Genomic DNA, 18,876 nt, shown 5'->3' on the forward strand with positions numbered 1-18,876 from the left:
GGCCAGTTTTATTTACCTGCTGACGCGGCAGGTTCGGCCGATCGCGGCCCCCACTGGCCGCGGTTTGCCGTCCTGGGCCAATGAGGGCGGCGGGAAGCAGCACGGGCGAGCGATGTGCTGGCCGCGGCTTCTCGCCCTCCCCATTGGCCCGGGACGGCGAACCGCGGCCAGTGGGAGCCGCGATCGGCCGAACCTGCCGCGTCAGCAGGTAAATAAAACTGGCCCGGCCCACCAGGGTGCTTACCCTGGTGAGCCGTGTGCCGAACGTTGCCGACCCCTGTTTTATAGCTTTCAGAACAATGGCTTTGTGAACAATTCCTAATAGGTGATAGCACCCTTTGAAAGTAGCAGGAACTCGTGTAGAGCCCTTTCATTGTTTGAAAATGTCCTCTCAAATACTTGTTACTCTTCACTGGATAGAACCATACCTTAAACATAGAAGGACTGATTCTCACTTACACAAAGGTCACTTTATACTCCTGTAGCAGTGTAAGACAAAGTGCTAGAGCAGTGTAACCTAGCTCATAAACTTTTATTCTGTTCTCTGCTTTAATTTGACTGTCAATATTAGAGATTTGACATGGTCATATGGAGATGTTTAAAAATGATCTGACATGATTTTAGCTTGTCATGGTTAAAAATCATCACAAGGGAAAGAAAAAATGCCTTTCACTCTGAAAGCCACCCAGCTATTACAGGTGCTGGATGTGGCAGAAAAACCTACATAAAAACGAGGAACCATGTGTAAGCCTTGCCCTGCTCCTATGTAAGTCAATCACAAACTCCCATTGTTTTCAATGGGAGCCCATTTGAGCCAAAGACAGAGGCAAGCCCTGCCCATGCTTTTTACCTCTGGGTCTGAAATTGCCCAGGTCCAAGGTTTTGGTTGAGGCCTCTTGCAAATGTTGGTAGATCCCTTTTGAGTGCTCTTCTCTGGGGAGGCCAGGAATGGGGATATTAGGGTACTTGCAATCAGGGCTGAAGTGTGCACTTTATGGAAAAGTCATCATGTATGTCAGACTGTGAAATCACTAGGTTATGTGCAAGAGCCACACTTCATTATTCTCAGATACAAAGAAAATAGTATGTAGCATATCCTATTTGAGAGGTATTTACAGCCAATAATCTTTAGCTCCTTGTGTTGTGACTCTCTATAGCTGCCAAAATATGACATAGTGGGTCCCTCTCCCCAGTAATGGTATATACACTATGGGCTAAGTTGTGTAGCCCTTACTCCTGCTGGTGAGCACTCACAGACTTTAAGGCCAGAAGGGACCACCAGATGATGTGGTTTGACTTCCTATATATCACAAGCCTCCAGCATCTGCACATTAAACCCAACCACCAAAATTAAACCAAAGTATTACAGCCCAAAGAAGACTAGACTATTACGTGCCACAGAGAGAGATGAGGGAAAACTGAGGTGCACGACTGCCTGTGGCCCCTGCAGTGGAAGGGAAATTAAGTGAAATAGATATCCTGACCTCATTCACCCATTGCAGGGGAAGGCAACCCCCATCCAAAGTCACTGCCAGTCGGACCTGGCAGAAAATTCCTCCCAGACCTCACACAGGGCAATCAGTTAAACCTTGAGTATGTGAGCAAAAACCAGCCGGCCAAGCACCTGGTGCCATCTCAGATAGGGCCGGCTCTAGGTACCAGCAAACCAAGCACGTGCTTGGGTGGCACAATTTCAGGGGCGGCATTCCAGACACCTTTTTTTTTTTTGCTTCGACAGTTGCGCTCCCGGAAGTTTTTTTTTCTTTTTGCTTGTGGCGGCAAAAAACCCAGAGCCGGCCCTGATCTCAGAGCACTGTCCCTTCCCTATCCTGTGTTCAATCCCTAGCCATGGCCATCTCTGATGCTTCAGAGGAAAGAGACCATCCCCTCCAGGATACATAACGGGGAATCCTTGCCTGACCCTTGCAGGGGGCTGGGTGATGCCCTGAAGCATGAGCTTTCAGGAACATAAGACACACTGAAAGTGATCCCCACCCCCCATCACAAGCAACCCCATCATCCAATTGGACCTACAAGTTTCTCCAGCTCTCTCTGAAAGCTAATTAAGTTGTTTGCTCCTACAACTCTTATTGGGAGACTATTCCAAAACCATACCCCTCTGATGGCTGGAAACCTTGTAATTTCCAGTGCAGGGTTACAGCATTTCTACCATATAACTCATATCACCCTCTTCCCTGCAAGGAGACCAGAAGGTGCCTTCTCTTCAGCCAGTTCTTTAGCCACCTTGCAATTCTTGTAGTGATCCGCAGACATCATTGATGACACTGATTTCAATAGGACTATGCATGTGAGTAAGCACTTTCCCACACGAGTAAAGGCTGAACACCTAGCTCTGTCAGTGTGTATGCATAACTTTAGGGTCCGAGCTTCAGCTAGTGTAATTGAGCTTAGCTGCACTGACTTGCTGATGTATACCAGTTGAGGACCTGGCCCATAGTGTAATCTCACACACTTGAGTGTATACAGCTCCTTGTATTGTTTGCCTAGGTAGATCTGTATGTACCATAGACTCTATTATCCACCTGGGTTTACTTATTGTTGAGATTGAATTTTTATTAACATGGGCAGACTCTGCCAGCGTTATTTGCATGGAACAGTGCTTTACTCTGAGTAGTCAAACTGAAATCAATTGGACCGTTTGGCGAGTAAGATACTTAACATGAAATGCTGCCTCAAGACCATAATCATTAAAACTTCATAATATGTTTTGACTGTTATTATTAGCATCTGTCGATAGCAAAATATGCATTTAAAATGTTAAAATCATCTTTGCTACATTTCCAGCCCCAATGAACAAGTCACTTACTTTGAGAAGTTTGAGTTGCTATAAATTTTTTTATCAAAGCATCAGTAGTTTGTGTATAAAGGCTAAGAGCATATCTCAGAGACTGTAGATCTGGGCTCTTCTCCAAGAAATTCTTTTTCAGCCCATTTCCTCCAGCATGAAAGTATTGCTAAAAAAGAAAAACATGAGTAAGGCATTGAGAGAAGTAAATTATCTGATAAAAATCTCTAGGTAAGACCTGATGTTTATATAGCAATATCTAAAATAAAATTGATTAATGCAGTGCTTAAAATTTACAATTTGTATTTTTGGGAATAGTTGTTATTGTCCACATTATAGTTTTTGTGTGGTTCCCCCCCCCCCCAAACAAAACACTTAAGTGTTATTTTAATCCCTCTTAAAATGTATAAGACTCAAAAGTAGTTAAATGTGTGGGGTTTTTCTGTTCATGTAGTTACAGCCATCTCAAAACTAGGGTTTACAGTGCAACTACAGAAACAAATTTCTTTTGACAGCATGCTTGGTGTGGTAGAAATCTGTCCAAGTATAGTGTGACGAAGTGGGACTATTCTTAATGTTTCCTCTGAATACTGTAGGGGGTGCCTCAGTTTCCCCTATGCATTTCTTAAGTCTCTAGGTGGTGGGATAAAGGCCAGTGTGCATAAATGGCCAACACTCTGTCTCCTGGTAACTAATGGCCGGGGAGTGATAGCTAAAGGTGTTCGAGAACAAAGAGATCAGGTGATCTCCTAGCCCGGGAAAGAGACAGGGGCCAGAGAAGAGGGGCTGGAGAGTTTCAGTTTGGAGCTGGCTGGGAACAGGGAGTGAGTGCAGATGGGGTTGTCTGGCTCGCTGCCCCCTCAAAATGGACCTGGCTGAGGGGTCCTGTTCTCTGTACCTACAAGCTCTGTTTTAGACTATGTTCCTGTCATCTAATAAACCTCTGTTTTACTGGCTGGCTAAGAGTCACGTCTGATTGCAAAGTGGGGGTGCAGGACCCTGTGGCTCCTCCAGGACCCCGCCTGGGCGGACTCACTGTGGGAAGCACATGGAGTGGCAGAGGATGCTGAATGCTCCAAGATCAGACCCTGGAAGGTGAAGCCATGTGAGCTTCTTGCCCTGAAGACAGTCTGCTCTGAGAGAGGAGGCTCCCCAGAGTCCTGACTGTGGGGAACAGTTCCAGAGCATCGCCCGGGGACTCTGTGACATGTAGTACTAAGACACTGTTTGGCAGAAAGGTGTAATTTATGGTGGGAATCCTTGGATTGGATATGGTGACAAATTTAAAAACTAGCTAGAGCTTCAGTGAAGGATTAGGATTGCTTTCTAGTCCTCCAGTCTTATTCTACTTTGGCATTGTGAGTTTCCATGTTTATTGTCTCTATACCAAAATTCCAGACAAAGATGGACTACAAGCTATCAGGAACAGTATCCCCGAAAATGTCACGGCAAACCTGGTGGCTGAACTTTGTGACTTTGTCCTCACCCACAACTATTTCAGATTTGGGGACAATTTATACCTTTAAGTCAGCAGCAATGCTATGGGTACCTGCATGGCCCCATAGTATGCCAACATTTTTATGGATGACTTAGAACAACACTTCCTCAGCTCTCATTCCCTAGTGCCCCCCTCTACTTGCGCTACATTGATGACATCTTCATCATCTGGATCCATGGGAAGAAGGTCCTTGAGGAATTCCACCAGGATTTCAACAATTTCCACCCCACCATCAACCTCAGCCTAGACCAGTCCACACAAGAGATCCACTTCCTGGACACTACAGTGCAAATAAGCGATAGTCACATAAACAACACCCTATAGCAGAAACCTACGGACCGCTATACTTACTTACATGCCTCCAGCTTTCACCCAGACCACATCACACGATCCATTGTTTATAGCCAAGCTCCAAGATATAACCGCATTTGCTCCAATCCCTCAGACAGAGACAAACACCTACAGGATCTCTATCAAGCGTTCTTATAACTACAGTACCAACTGGGGAAGTGAAAAAACAGATAGACAGCGCCAGAAAGGTACCCAGAAGTCACCCACTACGGGACAGGCCCAACAAAGAAAGTAACAGAACGCCACTAGCTATCATGTTCAGCCCCCAATTAAAACCTCTCCAGTGCATCATCAAGGATCTACAACCTATCCTGAAGGACGATCCATCACTCTCACAGATCTTGGGAGACAGGCCAGTCCTTGCTTACAGACAGCCCCCTAACCTGAAGCAAATACTCACCAGCAACTACACACCACACAACAAAAACACTAACCCAGGAACCTATCCCTGCAACAAACCCTGTTGCCAACTCTGTCCGCATATCTATTCAAGGGACACCATCATAGGACCTAGCCACATCAGCCACACCATCAGGAGCTCATTCACTTGCACATCTACCAATGTGATATGTGCCATCACATGCCAGCAATGCCCCTCTACCATGTACATTGGCCAAACCGGACAGTCTCTACGCAAAAGAATAAATGGTCACAAATTAGACATCAAGAATTGTAACATTCAAAAACCACTAGGAAAGCACTTCAGTCTCCCTGGACACTCAATAATAGACTTTAAAGTGGCCATTCTTCAACAAAAAAATCTTCAAAAACAGACTTCAACGAGAAACTGCAGAACTGGAATTAATTTGCAAACTTGACACCATCAAATTAGGCCTGAATACAGACTGGGAGTGGTTGGGCCACTACAAAAAGTTATTTTCCCTCTGTTGATACTCACACCTTTTTGTCAACTGTTAGGAATAGGCTACATCCACCCTATTTGAATTGGCCTCATTAGCACTGACTCCCCACTTGGTAAGGTAACTCCCATCTTTTCATGTGCTGTATTTTTTCACCTGCTTACTGTATTGTCCATTCCATGCATATGATGAAATGGGTTTTAGCCCACAAAAGCTTATGCCCAAATAAATTTGTTAGCCTCTAAGGTGCCACAAGGACTCCTCATTATTTTTGTCTCTTAAGGCTAGATTATGACCAGCCCTAATGTGGCCATGCAGGGAAGTAAAACCCCACTCCCATGTACAGTGTTAGGGCTATCCATTACATCTGGGATATGGAAAGAGGGGATGGGGGGAGGAGGGGATGAGCACAGCATAAATTCCCCCTAAAGTAGAGTAAGCTGCAGCCCAAAAAAGGGGAAATAACTTACTATCACTTCCAGCTCAAAAGACAGGGACAGAGGATGAATTGTGATGTTGAGTCACAGTTCCTTTCTGATTCTCCTCCTGGGGTGGTGCAGCTTCGTGCCACCTCTATGCAGGACTGTGCCTAAAGGCTCAATCTTAAACCACTATGAGTCTATATCAAAAATACCATTTGCAAGTAAAAAGATTTTCTTTCCCAATTGCCATCCTTGCTTTAATTCCAAAAAGCCTGGGCTTGAAAATTGAAGTAGGATTCTCTCCTCCTTGCACATATCACCAATACTGAAGGCCCTCTGTGATACCTCTACTAATCATTCTCATCCCCAAGGGTTCTTCTGATAGCTTCACAAAGATCGGGATGGGCGGATGTTCTAGAGCAGTGGCTTTCAACCTTTACATATTACTGTACCCTTTTCAGGAGTCTGATTTGTTTTGCATACCCCATGTTTAATCTCACTTAAAAACTACTTGCTTACAAAATCAGACAAAAATACAAGAGTGTCGCAGCACAGTATTACTGAAATATTGCTTGCTTTCTCATTTATACCATATAATAAAATTAATCAATTGGAATATAAATATTTCAGTATATAGAGTGGTATAAACAAGCCATTGTATGAAATTTTAGTTTGTACTGACTTCACCAGTGCTTATGGAGCCTCTTGTAAAACTAGGCAAATACCTAGCTGAGTTAATGTACCCCCTGGAAGACCCCCTGGTTGAGAACCACTTTTCTAGAGGTGAAGAAGGCCACCAAACAAGGAGCTGTCTCCTAAGTGTAACCCAGGGCAATGATTTGCAGAGTAACGGAAAGTTAGACTGAGGGTGGTTTCCAACATCATCCATGGAGAAGAGATGTAAATGCTGTACAACGTCAACACCAATTTGCAGAAGCTTTTTGCATTCCTTCAAGTTCTAGGAATCAAGGTCCACATAGATAATTATCTCTCATGCAACAGTTAATTAGAAGGAAAACAAAGAAGAAATGAGTGTTTAGGAGGATATTGGGGCTACTTGAAGGCAGCTTGAGACAACATGTGCCCTCTTGGATATAGATCTAGAGTTAACCAACCGAGAATTCATCCTCTCAACACCCGGGAGGTAGTGTTGGTTGAGGGATACAACCCATTGCTATGTTCTAGTTTCTGTAGTAACTATCTGTGGCAAAATAGATATGCAAACAGCAGCATGTTGGCTACCACTTCATCCACACATCTGCTGAGGCTTAAAGTCAATGGAAAAGTTGCTTTATATGTGCTTTGATCATTTAAGCTCCTTTTTACAACAGGGCAGTAGTTTCAAGTTAGTGTTGCAGGTGAAGTTTGGCAATTACTCAGAAAATTTTCTTGCTGAGACCAAAAAGCAGAGCTTGCTTGTACTTGGCCATGTTCAAAGAATCAGCATGAAAGGACACAGCTGGAGCTACATATATCATTCCATGATGAATGTGGGGGTAAACAGAAGAGTGGAGTGGCCAGGGGCCCTGGCTGGCAATTCTCACAGATGGTCTCTGGGAATAACAGGCCTGGTTTCCTTGTAGTTTGTTTCATGGAATAGTGTGGTACTGTCTACCTTATGAATCTGCTTTAAAAGTCAACAACACCACACATTTCACTAACAGCTGTACACCCATGCTGTACCCAGCAGCAATGGAGTAATGCTGCCTCCATTACCCTAATTTTCTCAAGAATTCAATGGAAGTGTGCAATCATGTGAATTCCCAATGAATTAGTTAGTGGCATACTTCTCAACTTCCCTTGTCTGGGATGTTTTAAAGTGTACGTATGTTTCCATTACGCCTTTTAATCAACTTATCAGTGAGCCCTAAAAATTGCTAATGATATTTCTTCACACCAAAATCACCCACTCTTCTTATCCTAGTTGCTAAAGCACAGCACTGAAACTTAGTTTAAGTAAAAAGCAAACAAAAGCATTCCTAGAAAGAACCCTAGCCCAGGCATGTGATTCTGAATGTGCATTTTTGCCTGTAAATGCTAGGTTTGCATTTAGAAAGCAGACGTGCAGCAAAATGTAACAAAGTAGCCAATATATGGGACATCTCTTTTCCTAGATCGTTACAAGAAAGATCACCAATTTTCCCTTTCACAAAGTATATTAATCACAGAAAGGGGAGTGAGCAAGAAGAGGGCTACAAGAGACATTATAAAAAACAATTTACAGGGTACTGGAATGGAAATACACATACAGGAAAAGAGATCTGTTGTAAAACCACAGTTAGAGAAAAGTTATTTGGGGTGTGGTGGGAAGGCGAAGGAGAACAAAACTTGGGAAAACTTGAGTCATGGGAGAAAAGAACATAATAGAAAAGGGATGATGAAGGTAGCACTGGAGACAATCATTTATAAAAAGGTTTTAGATAGAAGATATGTTGGGAAATAGATATATAGTTGTTGCACTTAAAATGGTTCATCCCTTTGGAAAGCAATTCCAGTACAGAGGGCTTTCCTGGCCACCTCTTACCTCAGCTGCAGGAAGCAGTTTAGTGTAGAGGGCCACAACAATGGTTATATTCCCTCTGAGGATCCCCTTATGCAGGGCCAATCCTCCCAGGGCTGGCTATGCTAACTTTAGGGCAGCTTTGTTGCACTGGAGTAGCACAAAGCTATCCTAGCACAACAAAAGAACTAGTCTCTCAACTAATGAAGCCTCACAGCACCCATATGTAAAGTGTAAAAAACCTGCTTCACAGAGGCAGAAACTGTGGTAGTGAGAGGTTACAAGATTTGTCCTAGCTTACACAACAAGCCAGGGGCAGAACTGAGACAGTAACTTAGACTTTGACTCCCAGAACTGTTTCCTGGCTTTGGGAGGTACAGCAGTTATTTTTTACCTGCTGCAGACTTTACAGAAGTCCTATTCTAGGATCTAAACTCCTAAATTGCAGTTGCTGTTTGGCTTTCCATTTTTATAGGAGACAAAGTTGATTTGAAATAGTCTATGAAGTGAAGTTTCATATTGACATAGAATCCAGAGTACATTCTGATTAAACTGATCATCACTAAATGCCCTCAACACCCCCCCCCCCCACCATGAATAAATCTTGTCTGATAGTGTTGTAGATTGCCTACATTTTTTATGTTGGTTGGGAGGACCAAAAGCTAGAGCAGAATAAGGTTTAGCAGTGAATAGATTTTCCAACCTGGTTCCAATGGCTTATTGAAACTGATTTTCTTATAATATTCCCAAGGTAGGCTTTTAAAAATGTTTCTCTCTATGCTACATTATTTTTAGAGACAGTAAATGATATGGTGCTAAAACAATCTGGAGCTGGCCATCAGTCTCTGCTAGGGATGAACAGGGCTTCACTGGCTCATATAAACCACAAGCTGTATGTCTAGCAAAGCATTTCCCTGGCTGGCATGAACATCTGGAAATCAAGCCCATCTTTATTTCCATAACATAAGTGTTTGGAATGCAAACCTGATTCTCATTCTGTGTGAGGAAGGCATAAATATGAATAATAAAGAAATATACAGTTTAATTGAGCCAGGAGAGCCATTTTTCCTAATACTAAACATATCTGTCAAGGTTGCTACAGACAATACACTATATGGAGAGTGATAATATGCTATATTTAAGATGAATGGTCATTTTTCAGTGTGATGTTCTTCCAAGTGTTAACACAAATATAATATATTAAATGATAATTGCAGGTGGTTTGGTGAATTCATTTTTTAGCTCTAAAAAGAATCAATAACAAATGGGAGTGTGGGAATGGTCTGTATAAAAAATACCCATATTGGTTTTAAAGTTATATAAATCCACACATGACAATATCAACAAAACCCAACAAACATAGACAAACAGGTAAAAAACAATGAAAGCCAAGGTCTTCTATGCTAACACCCTCTCCTCCCCCGAAATTGCATCAGCAATCTCATGTTCCCCTCACTTGCACTTGTTTGCCTTTCTATAAGGTATATATTCCCCCATGTCACCTGAAATTCTTCATTTTTGTCATTCATCTTATAAATTAGGTGTCTTCATTAAGCAATTTCTGCCATGTTATGTTTAAAAGTGGGACACAGGAGCTTTTCTATCTTCTAATGACAACTCTCTTGGCACAACCCTGGGGCAATTGCATTCTATTTTGGAAAAGACTTTGTGATTCTGTTGACTGAGAAAAATCATGTTGCAAATACAGTTTTGACTCAGTGGGTAACTTATGGTGCCATGCTAGTTCAGTAACATCTGACAAATGATCATGCAACAAGACCATTATTTTACTCCAGTTTATGAAATAAGCTTGCAAATGAATACTGGATTAATACTTCCTAACTTTTGATAGTTACTGCAAGTTCCATTGATTTAGCAGGACATTGGGGCAGAATTCATACAAGGGGAAGAACTTCACAGGTTCTGCCAATTTATTATAGGTCCCAGGATCTCTGAAATGTCATTAATGACTTTCATCAACTGAGCTAAGGGTACCACTGGGTTACTTAGCATTAAAATGATATTATCCCCACAGCCTTTTGTAGTACTCCTCTTGCTACAATGCTAGAATGCTCCAAATATTTTGTGATTGCTTCCACAAGAGGTTCCAAATCCATTATAAACAATATAGATGACAATGGGCAGCATTGTCTGGCACCTCTTCCATGTGCAAAGAGGTGAGATGTTACTTTGTTAAACAAGACGAACACACTGGTCCTCAATACCTCTTCTTCGTTAAACCATTTAGTAAATAAAATAGATATAGCCAGTCCATCCTCCTACAGGTCTTCTCTGCATCCAGAGATTTAGGGGCAGAGCCTCAGCTGGTGTAAATGGACTTCAGTGGAACTTGACAACCTGCACCACTGAGAATCTGGCCCATGGTGACAATAGGGAGGTGTGAGTCATGAGTGCTCTGTGCTATATATAATAAAGTCTGAATGTTTCCAGTGACTTCCTTCCTTTCACAAACCTACCTAGGAGGATTGGATAAAAGTGGCTAATGTCATCTCTGTGCTAAGATCATGGTACAGCTATTTACTTCTGCATTTAAAAGTGATGTAGGGTATGGTTGATAGTTCAGACATGCTAGTACATTCCTAGACCACTAAGAAAAATCAAATCACAGCTCTGTTGAGATGAGGCATGCCGCCTTTTCTCAGCTTCTAAGAAAACAAACTTCACTATCAAGGCTAACAGCTCTCAAACCATCCTCCCCTAGGGATTCAGCTGCATTTAAATGCTTTACTGTAATTTAAATTTTCTCACAAGAGAAGGGACTTTTCACGTTGTCCCACTTTATATCTAATAATATCTGAATACTGGGCTTGGTTAAAGACACACAAGAAAATGATACAATGGATAAGATTCTGTGTTATGCCTCTTAGTATTCGCAGCTCAGGTGGAAAGGTGGCTTTAAGGCAGCTTTGTGCCTTCCCAATCTTTGGCTGTTCACAGGGCTGGTGTAATTTAGACTGGACCCAGGGCGTGTCTAAGTTAGGGCTGCCTTAATGTTCAGAGCCACCAAGAATCTCCATATCATGCTGTTCCCTCTTACCCCCAGGCACACTCCCTACACCAGTGCTTGTGAAGGGGTCCTTAAAGGCAGCCTTATTTCTGTCTTGTGCAGTGCCTGATTTCAGGACAAGAACCTGATTATCTTCCGGTCAGATCATTGGCGAGTCTGTAATAATATACAACCCTCTAAAAATCAGGTTAACAGAGTCAAGAGTATTGGATATGAATGTGGAAGATCACTTAGGGCATTGGTAAGTTATCTAGATTCTCTTTTTAAAAATTGGAATCGAACAATTAATTTTCATGCAGTAGAGCAGTGTTTCATGCAGTAGAGCAGTGTTTCCCAAACTTGGGACGCCGCTTGTGTAGAGAAAGCCCATGGCGGGTTTGTTTACCTGCGTCATGTTTACCTGCGTCCGCAGGTCCAGCCGATCGTGGCTTCCAGCAGCTCTCATTGGCCAGGAGCAGCGAACTGCGGCCAGTGGGAGCCACGATCGGCCGGACCTGCGGATGCGGCAGGTAAACAAACCGTCCGGGCCCACCAGGGGCTTTCCCTACACAAGTGGCGTGCCAAGTTTGGGAAACACTGCAGTAGAGAATAATTAAACTGTAGCTGTACTCTGAATTGACTTGAAAAGTGGAATCATGGGGTTCAAAGATTATTGTGTATCAGTCACTCTCAAATCAAATGTGCTTAATTTACAAGATGTTTTCTCTAACTGCCAACTCTGAAAACTCAAATGAAAAGTCAAGCTGGCTTCTTTTGGACTCTGACATCTTCAATAATCAAGATTCTGGAGTGATCACTTAGTTAATAATTATGCCAGTGATACAAGGGCAAGAACACAAACAGGTTCACTGCCTTATAGCTCTGTTAGCTCTGGGTGGGTAACAGAAGGAAGAGTAATACTAGAGGGTCACACACTTCATTGCTTCTGTAGGCTGAGCTCATTGCACACACTAGAGGCACTATGTATTCCTCCATTCCCTCTACATCACCTTCCTACCCACTGCTATTTCACAGACTCCCGGCAATCCTCTCACCCATTCCAGGGTAGCTGTGTGCCCCCTCTATCTCGTGCCAGGGCTCTGTTTCTCCCCACTGTTCTCTTCCCTGCTTATCATTGTCTTCCAGACCGGCGGGCTTCCATCTGTTCCCCTAACCATTTTTATTTCATTTCTTTCTATCTGGGAGTCATTCAGTGCCATAATTTAAAACTGTATTAGTATGATAGGCAGACCTGAGATGGGGGTATTGTTATGTTGGAAGGTATTAATAGCTTTCATCAACTTTTTTTGATCTCCTGACAGATGCAGAGGTAGCTAAAGCTGCTGGAGCTGTTAACCAGATGCCAGAGCTCTTTGTGTCCTCCATTTCTACCTTCTATTTTTCTGATGTTAACAAAAATCAATAGGGTTCGGCACCTTGATACCTAGAACATTTCCTTAACGTTCAAATTGACTGGATATGGCATTCAAACATTATCACATTATATACAGACCAGGGGTCGGCAATCTTTGGAATGCGGCTCACCAGGGTAAGCACCCTGGCGGGCTGGGCCGGTTTGTTTACTTGCCACAACTGCGGGTTCGGCCGATTGCGACTCCCACTGGCCGCAGTGGCAGGAAGTGGTGTGGGCTGAGGGATGTGCTGGCCGCCGCTTCCCGCCACCCCCATTGGCCTGGGACGGTGAACCGCAGCCAGTGGGAGCTGCGATTGGCCGAACCTGCGGACACGGCAGGTAAGCAAACTGGCCCGGCCTGTCAGGGTGCTTACCCTGGCGAGCCGCATGCCAAAGGTTGCTGACCTCTGATACAGACAGACAGAAATACCATCAAGTTGAGTGTAAGGCCTTGCTTTGCTTGGCCAACAAGATTTTTGTGATGCAAGTCAGCAAATATTCACATAGAGGTCAGATCTGTTGAGAAATACACTGCCATTTTACATAGAATAGTCTCTTTTCTGACCACAACCACATTTTAATCCAGCAGTTACCTCAGTTACACTAATATTTACCTGTTTGTAAAATAAAGATAACAACAGGGGTGAAAGTAAGCTGGTACGGGCCGGTATGGCGAACCGATAAGAAATGGCCGCCAGTACCAGCCCGTACACAGCCGATGTTAAAGCGCCTCCGCGGCAGCGCTTTAACATCATTGCCCCTTTTGCCCCCACTCCCCGGGCCGCCGACGGGGGAGAGGGAAGGGGCAGCTGCCCCGGGGCTCCCGGCCGCTGCTGCTGCTGCTACGGTGGCAACGGCTGGAGCCCTGGGCCCTTTAAATCACCGTTGCAGCCCAAGGCTGCACGGGCCAAGTAGCATGGATGGGCTGGCTGGAGGAGGCTGACCCCAGCTCCACCCCTTCTGCCCGAGGCCCCGCCCCTTCCGGGGGCCCAGAGCTGGGTTCCCGTACCGGTAAGTGCTTAATGTTACTTTCACCCCTGGATAACAATACTAGTTTCTACTTGGGCAGGGGGGTCTTTAATGTTTGTAAAGCATTCTGAGACCCTCTTCTGGAAGGTATACTAAAATGGTATACCAATGAAATAATTTCTACTTCTGTTAATATTGTGATAGCTAAAATGAAGGGATTGGATAGAATCTTTCTACAGGAAAAATAGCTTTTTTGTGCACAATATTTTGGTTACCCTAAAAAACTCCACTTGTAAAAGCATTTACTGTAACAGTCAGATTTTTCTAAAGTAATTATCTTGTAGATTGTGGACATGCACAAAATTAATTGATTCAGTTGTGTTCTTAACAGCTGCCTGACAGATGTGATTGGTTTCACTGAAAAGGGGCCACTGTATAGAATAATTAAAAGGCATCCTTGAAAGAAATCCAATTATGTACAGGTGGCAGTTAATTAGAGGGTGAATACAAAAGTAGAGAGACAAATTTAATTGGACATTTGTGGATAAAATAGTACGTTGTACAACAAAAAAATGCCTTGACTTCCAACAGGCTGTGAAGTGTTTTCCTTTCTCATCTATGTTTGCAGGACTGTGGGTAGACTGTGAGGCCCAACCTGGCTTTGAGGAAGATAGATGGGCCATGCTACAGCACAGGGAGAGCGCAACCTATTTGACTCAGCCAGACTAACTCTAGGCCACCAGGGGAGGATAATAAAGAGCTAAACCTTGGCTACCGCTTGAATGGATGCAGTGCATTCTCTGCCTACAGTTGGCCACCTCCTTGGAGAAGGGAGAGGGACCTGGGGACCATAGCTTTGTGTTCAGCCCACCTTGGAGCCTAGCACCACCTTGCATGATGTCTGTGCTCTCCAAACACATTATGAAAGATCTTTATGACCCTTGTACATTTACGCCAGACCATTGTACACCCAACCCACACGGAGCCAGCTCGCATCTAGCTCATACTGCAAACACTTCAATCATATATTTGTTCATTCAGACACACAATATATGCATACAGGACATATACAGCTGTACCTTAATTGTAGCTAGTGCTACCTCCATTATTGCACATTGCCTCAATGTCAAACTTCTAGTTTCCTCTCGAGTGACGTGGTCCTGAAAAACATGTTAATATTGCAGCTATTATAAGGTCTTGCTGCTTTTCTTGCCTTTTTAAGAAAACTCTTTCTTTTAAAATAAACTACAGCCCAAAGCCATTCCATTGTTTGTTGAAAATGAGAATTGAAAAGAAAAACTGAAATTTTATGCTAGGGTATCTGTAAAGTGTTTTCCAATTATTTTGAAAAGACAAGTTGTTTCTCTGTTCTGTAAAGAAAATTGATTAAACATTATAAATTGTGATGAATACTTGTGGATGCCATTAAAATTGCATGTTTTACTAATGAAATTTGACTGTTAATTGGTGTTTGGCAGAAGCCCAAACATAAACAAAAGTCTGATTGGAAGGAAAGTTAAATAATGGAAAAAAGGGTTTTGTATTCCTGAAAAATATTTTGTGAAATCAACAGCTCATTATATACTTAGGCTGTATTTTAATTGCTGTATCAGATTGGGCTGTTATCAAAGAAACACAAATTGCCACATTTCTTCAAAACTCAAATGCCAGTATTGGTATTGGCTGGAAACTGATGGGCATAAAAACCAAACTCAGAAGCTTTTTTTTCATGTTAGCATTTCATGTTCTACACAGTTGAGTAACAGAAAACTGCTTCTTTCTTAAGCTGTTCAAAACTTGTGTAGAGAGGAAAAACAATCAACCTTTTGGAAACCATTGGCAAAAGTCTGCCCTTTTACTTTATCCCACATAGAAAGATGTTTTATTTGTACTGCAGCTGGCCTGGCTGTAAGAGCTCATTGTCATTTTACACGTACTATTCCTGGAGGCAGCTGAATGTGTAAAGAATCAATAATTTTACACTGAATTCCTCTGGAAGAGGAAGATTTACCTGCATATTGAGAATACAAAGAATGGGTTCAGTGCTACATTTCTGTTCTTTTATCTCTGCTTTAACTTCTCTGAGAAGAGAGTGTTTCTGTGCCCAAGAATGATACCATACCATGGCAAGTTGGTACAGAGCTGGGGAACATCAATAAAACAAATGTAAAATCATGTAAAAAATGAAGAGTCTAGCCAAAGTTTTTAGGTATGGTAGGGTAATTTGCTAATGTAACGCACTGATTTGTGCTCATGGATGGAATCTGTGGCAGTACAGTAAGGGCTAGGTTATGTCTTTTGACTGGGATTTCCCCAACTGGCCAATATGACTTAGGGACACAAATCCCTTTGAAAGTGTGCACTGCTAGAACTGGTTGAATTTTTTTTAATGAAAAATGCCATTATTGTCAAAACTGAAATACTTAATAAAACGAGGTCAATTTTGACAAAATTCCCATAAGAAAAAAATCTATTTCAGAAAATTTTGAAATTTAGTTTTAGCTTCTCAATTAAATTTTGAATTTGATCTTTTTTCTTTTTTAAATTATATTAAATTATATGACATTTATGACATGTCAGTAATCATAATATGCACTACGTTTACTGACATGCCATAATATAACAATATAGTTGAAATAGGCTAATTTTATTTTTAAAATCACAGTGTCAAACTGTTTCATTGCAACACAACAGGAGACACTTTGATCTAAAAAAGATGTTTCAATCAGTACTAAAGTAGCAGTTGCCCTTAGTCATTTTTAAAATACAGTAATAATAGAACATCAACTATTACGCACTGCTCCCGCTGACAGATCATGAAATAACATAAACATTAAAACATATAAAAATGAAAAACCCTATAAAATAAAATTCAAAATTAGAATTTTCCAAAAAACTTACATTTTTCAGAATTTCCATTTTACAGGAAATTTTGAAAATATTTGTTTTCTTTTACAATCAGAACAAAAACAATTATCAAAATTTTCCCACAAAAAGGAAATTCAGAGTTTCGACTAAGCTCTGCTGATGAGTCACTCAGTCCCTTTGTCCCCCAAGAAGTACTATGGGGGTGAGGAGGGACAGTGCAGTAGCCAGGCAGCACACTGTGAGGTAGGTACCCCAAGAGTCTGTACTGGGACCACTTCTGTTCAACATATTCATAAATGATCTGGAAAAGGGGGAAACAGTGACGTGGCAAAGTTTGCAGCTGATACAAAATTAATCAACATAGTTAAGTCCAAATCTGGCTGTGAAGAGTTACAAAGATATCTCAAAAAACTGGGTCACTGGGCAACAAAATGGCAGATGAAATTCAATGGTCATAAATGCAAAATGATGCACATTGGAAAACATAATCCCAACTATACAAAGAAAATGATGGGGTCTAAACTAGCTGTTATCACTCAAGAAAGAGATCTTGGAATCATTGTGGACAGTCCTCTGTAAACAGCTGCTCAATATGTAGCGGCAGTCAAAAAAGCTGACAGAAAATATTGTAGTACCACTATATAAATCCATGGATGGTATGCCCACATCTTGAATGCTGTGTGGAACTCTGGTCACTCCCTTCTCAAAAAAAGATACGTTAGATTTGGAAAAAGTACAGAGAAGAGCAACAAAAATGATTAGGGGTATGGAACAGCTTCCATATGAAGGAGTGATTAAAAAGACTGGGACTGTTCAGCTTAAAAAAAAAGACAACTAAGGGGGGGCTATGATAGAGGTCTATAAAATCATGAATAGGGTTGAGAAAGTGAATAAGGAAGTGTTATTTACTCCTTCTCATAACACTCAAACTCAATGAAATTATTAGGCAGCAGGTTTAAAACAAAGAAAGTGCTTTTTCACACAACACACAGTCAACATGTGGAACTTGTTGCCAGGAGATGGTATGAAGGCCAAAACTATAACTGGGTTCAAAAAAGAATTAGATAAATTCATGGAGAATAGGTTCCATGAATAGTTATTAGCCAAGATGGTCAGGGATGCAATCCTAAAATGTGGGTGTCCCTAAACTTCTGACTACCAGAAGTTGGGACTGGAGAACAGGAGACGAATCACTCTATAATTACCCTGTTCTGTTCATTCCCTCTGAAGCATCTGGCACCAGCCACTGTTGGAGGATACTGAGCTAGATGAACCATTGGTTTGACCCAGTATGGCCATTCTCATATTCTTTGAATTGGACAGATTTAGAGGCCAGCATAGAGGTGTATGTGGGCCATGATGCTCGTATCAGGCACCTGGTATCCATGGGATCACTGTGAAGGAGTAGTGACTGAACTCCCAAGTCATATTCACAGAAGCACAAGAGGTGGGAAAGGGGTGTCTTGTGTCCTTGGCCCCTTGTGCATCCTTGCAGGGAGCAGAATCACAATTTGACCTTGTGTTTTAAAAAAAGTCAATTTATATTGCTTTGCATGTTTATGTTGGGATGCAGCATCGCAGCTGCTGTGACAGCCTCTGTTTAATAACTACTACAGGGCAATTTTTGTTCTGTTTGTACCTGAGTAATAGCAAAGAATGTTGGGTACATTATATATTGTGCAGAGGGTAATATAAATACAAGTGAGACTAAAACTATAGGGTTCACTGCTGTGACACTATTTTCTACGTACACTGTTATATATGAGTATGGTATTATGTATGTGGTAACACATACACATGTTTCTGTGCACATTGCAGGAGTGTTTATATGGTGATGTCAAAACTATGCTGACTGTTTACAGATTAATTATTTTTTTATATTTACTGTCAAAGTTTATGAGACCCAATCCTTTTCCCATTAACCAGAGCTGCTTGTCAATACTAGAAATGAGCCATGAAGACAACACCAGTTACTGCCTGTGGAAACAGAGTGCTCTAGAATTTTAATGTAGAAGAAAGTAAGCACAGAACATACCATTATATTCTTTGTAGACAGCGAGCAGGACAAATTTACAAGTGGTCATGTACTATTTTTATTTCCCCTAAAGCTGGTCCCAGGAGGAAGCCAGACATAATGGTCCACAAATTCTATTAAAGCTAATTCTGCAGCAAACCACGGAG

General features: G+C 42.0%; 1 protein-coding gene across 1 annotated transcript in view; it reads right to left on the bottom strand.

Moving 5' to 3' along the window:
- The window catches only part of UNC13C (unc-13 homolog C), a 398,557-nt gene that overhangs the window by 29,430 nt on the left and 350,251 nt on the right, over positions 1–18,876 (bottom strand). The window contains exons 30-31 of the mRNA XM_034783191.1: positions 14,907–14,987; positions 2,828–2,975 (exon numbers count right to left, since the gene is read on the bottom strand). Of these exons, the coding sequence (XP_034639082.1) occupies positions 2,828–2,975; positions 14,907–14,987 (229 nt within the window). The remainder of the gene's footprint in view (positions 1–2,827; positions 2,976–14,906; positions 14,988–18,876) is intronic.

Source organism: Trachemys scripta, chromosome 10 (assembly GCF_013100865.1).
Source record: "Trachemys scripta elegans isolate TJP31775 chromosome 10, CAS_Tse_1.0, whole genome shotgun sequence".
In the NCBI taxonomy this organism is placed as follows: domain Eukaryota; kingdom Metazoa; phylum Chordata; order Testudines; family Emydidae; genus Trachemys; species Trachemys scripta.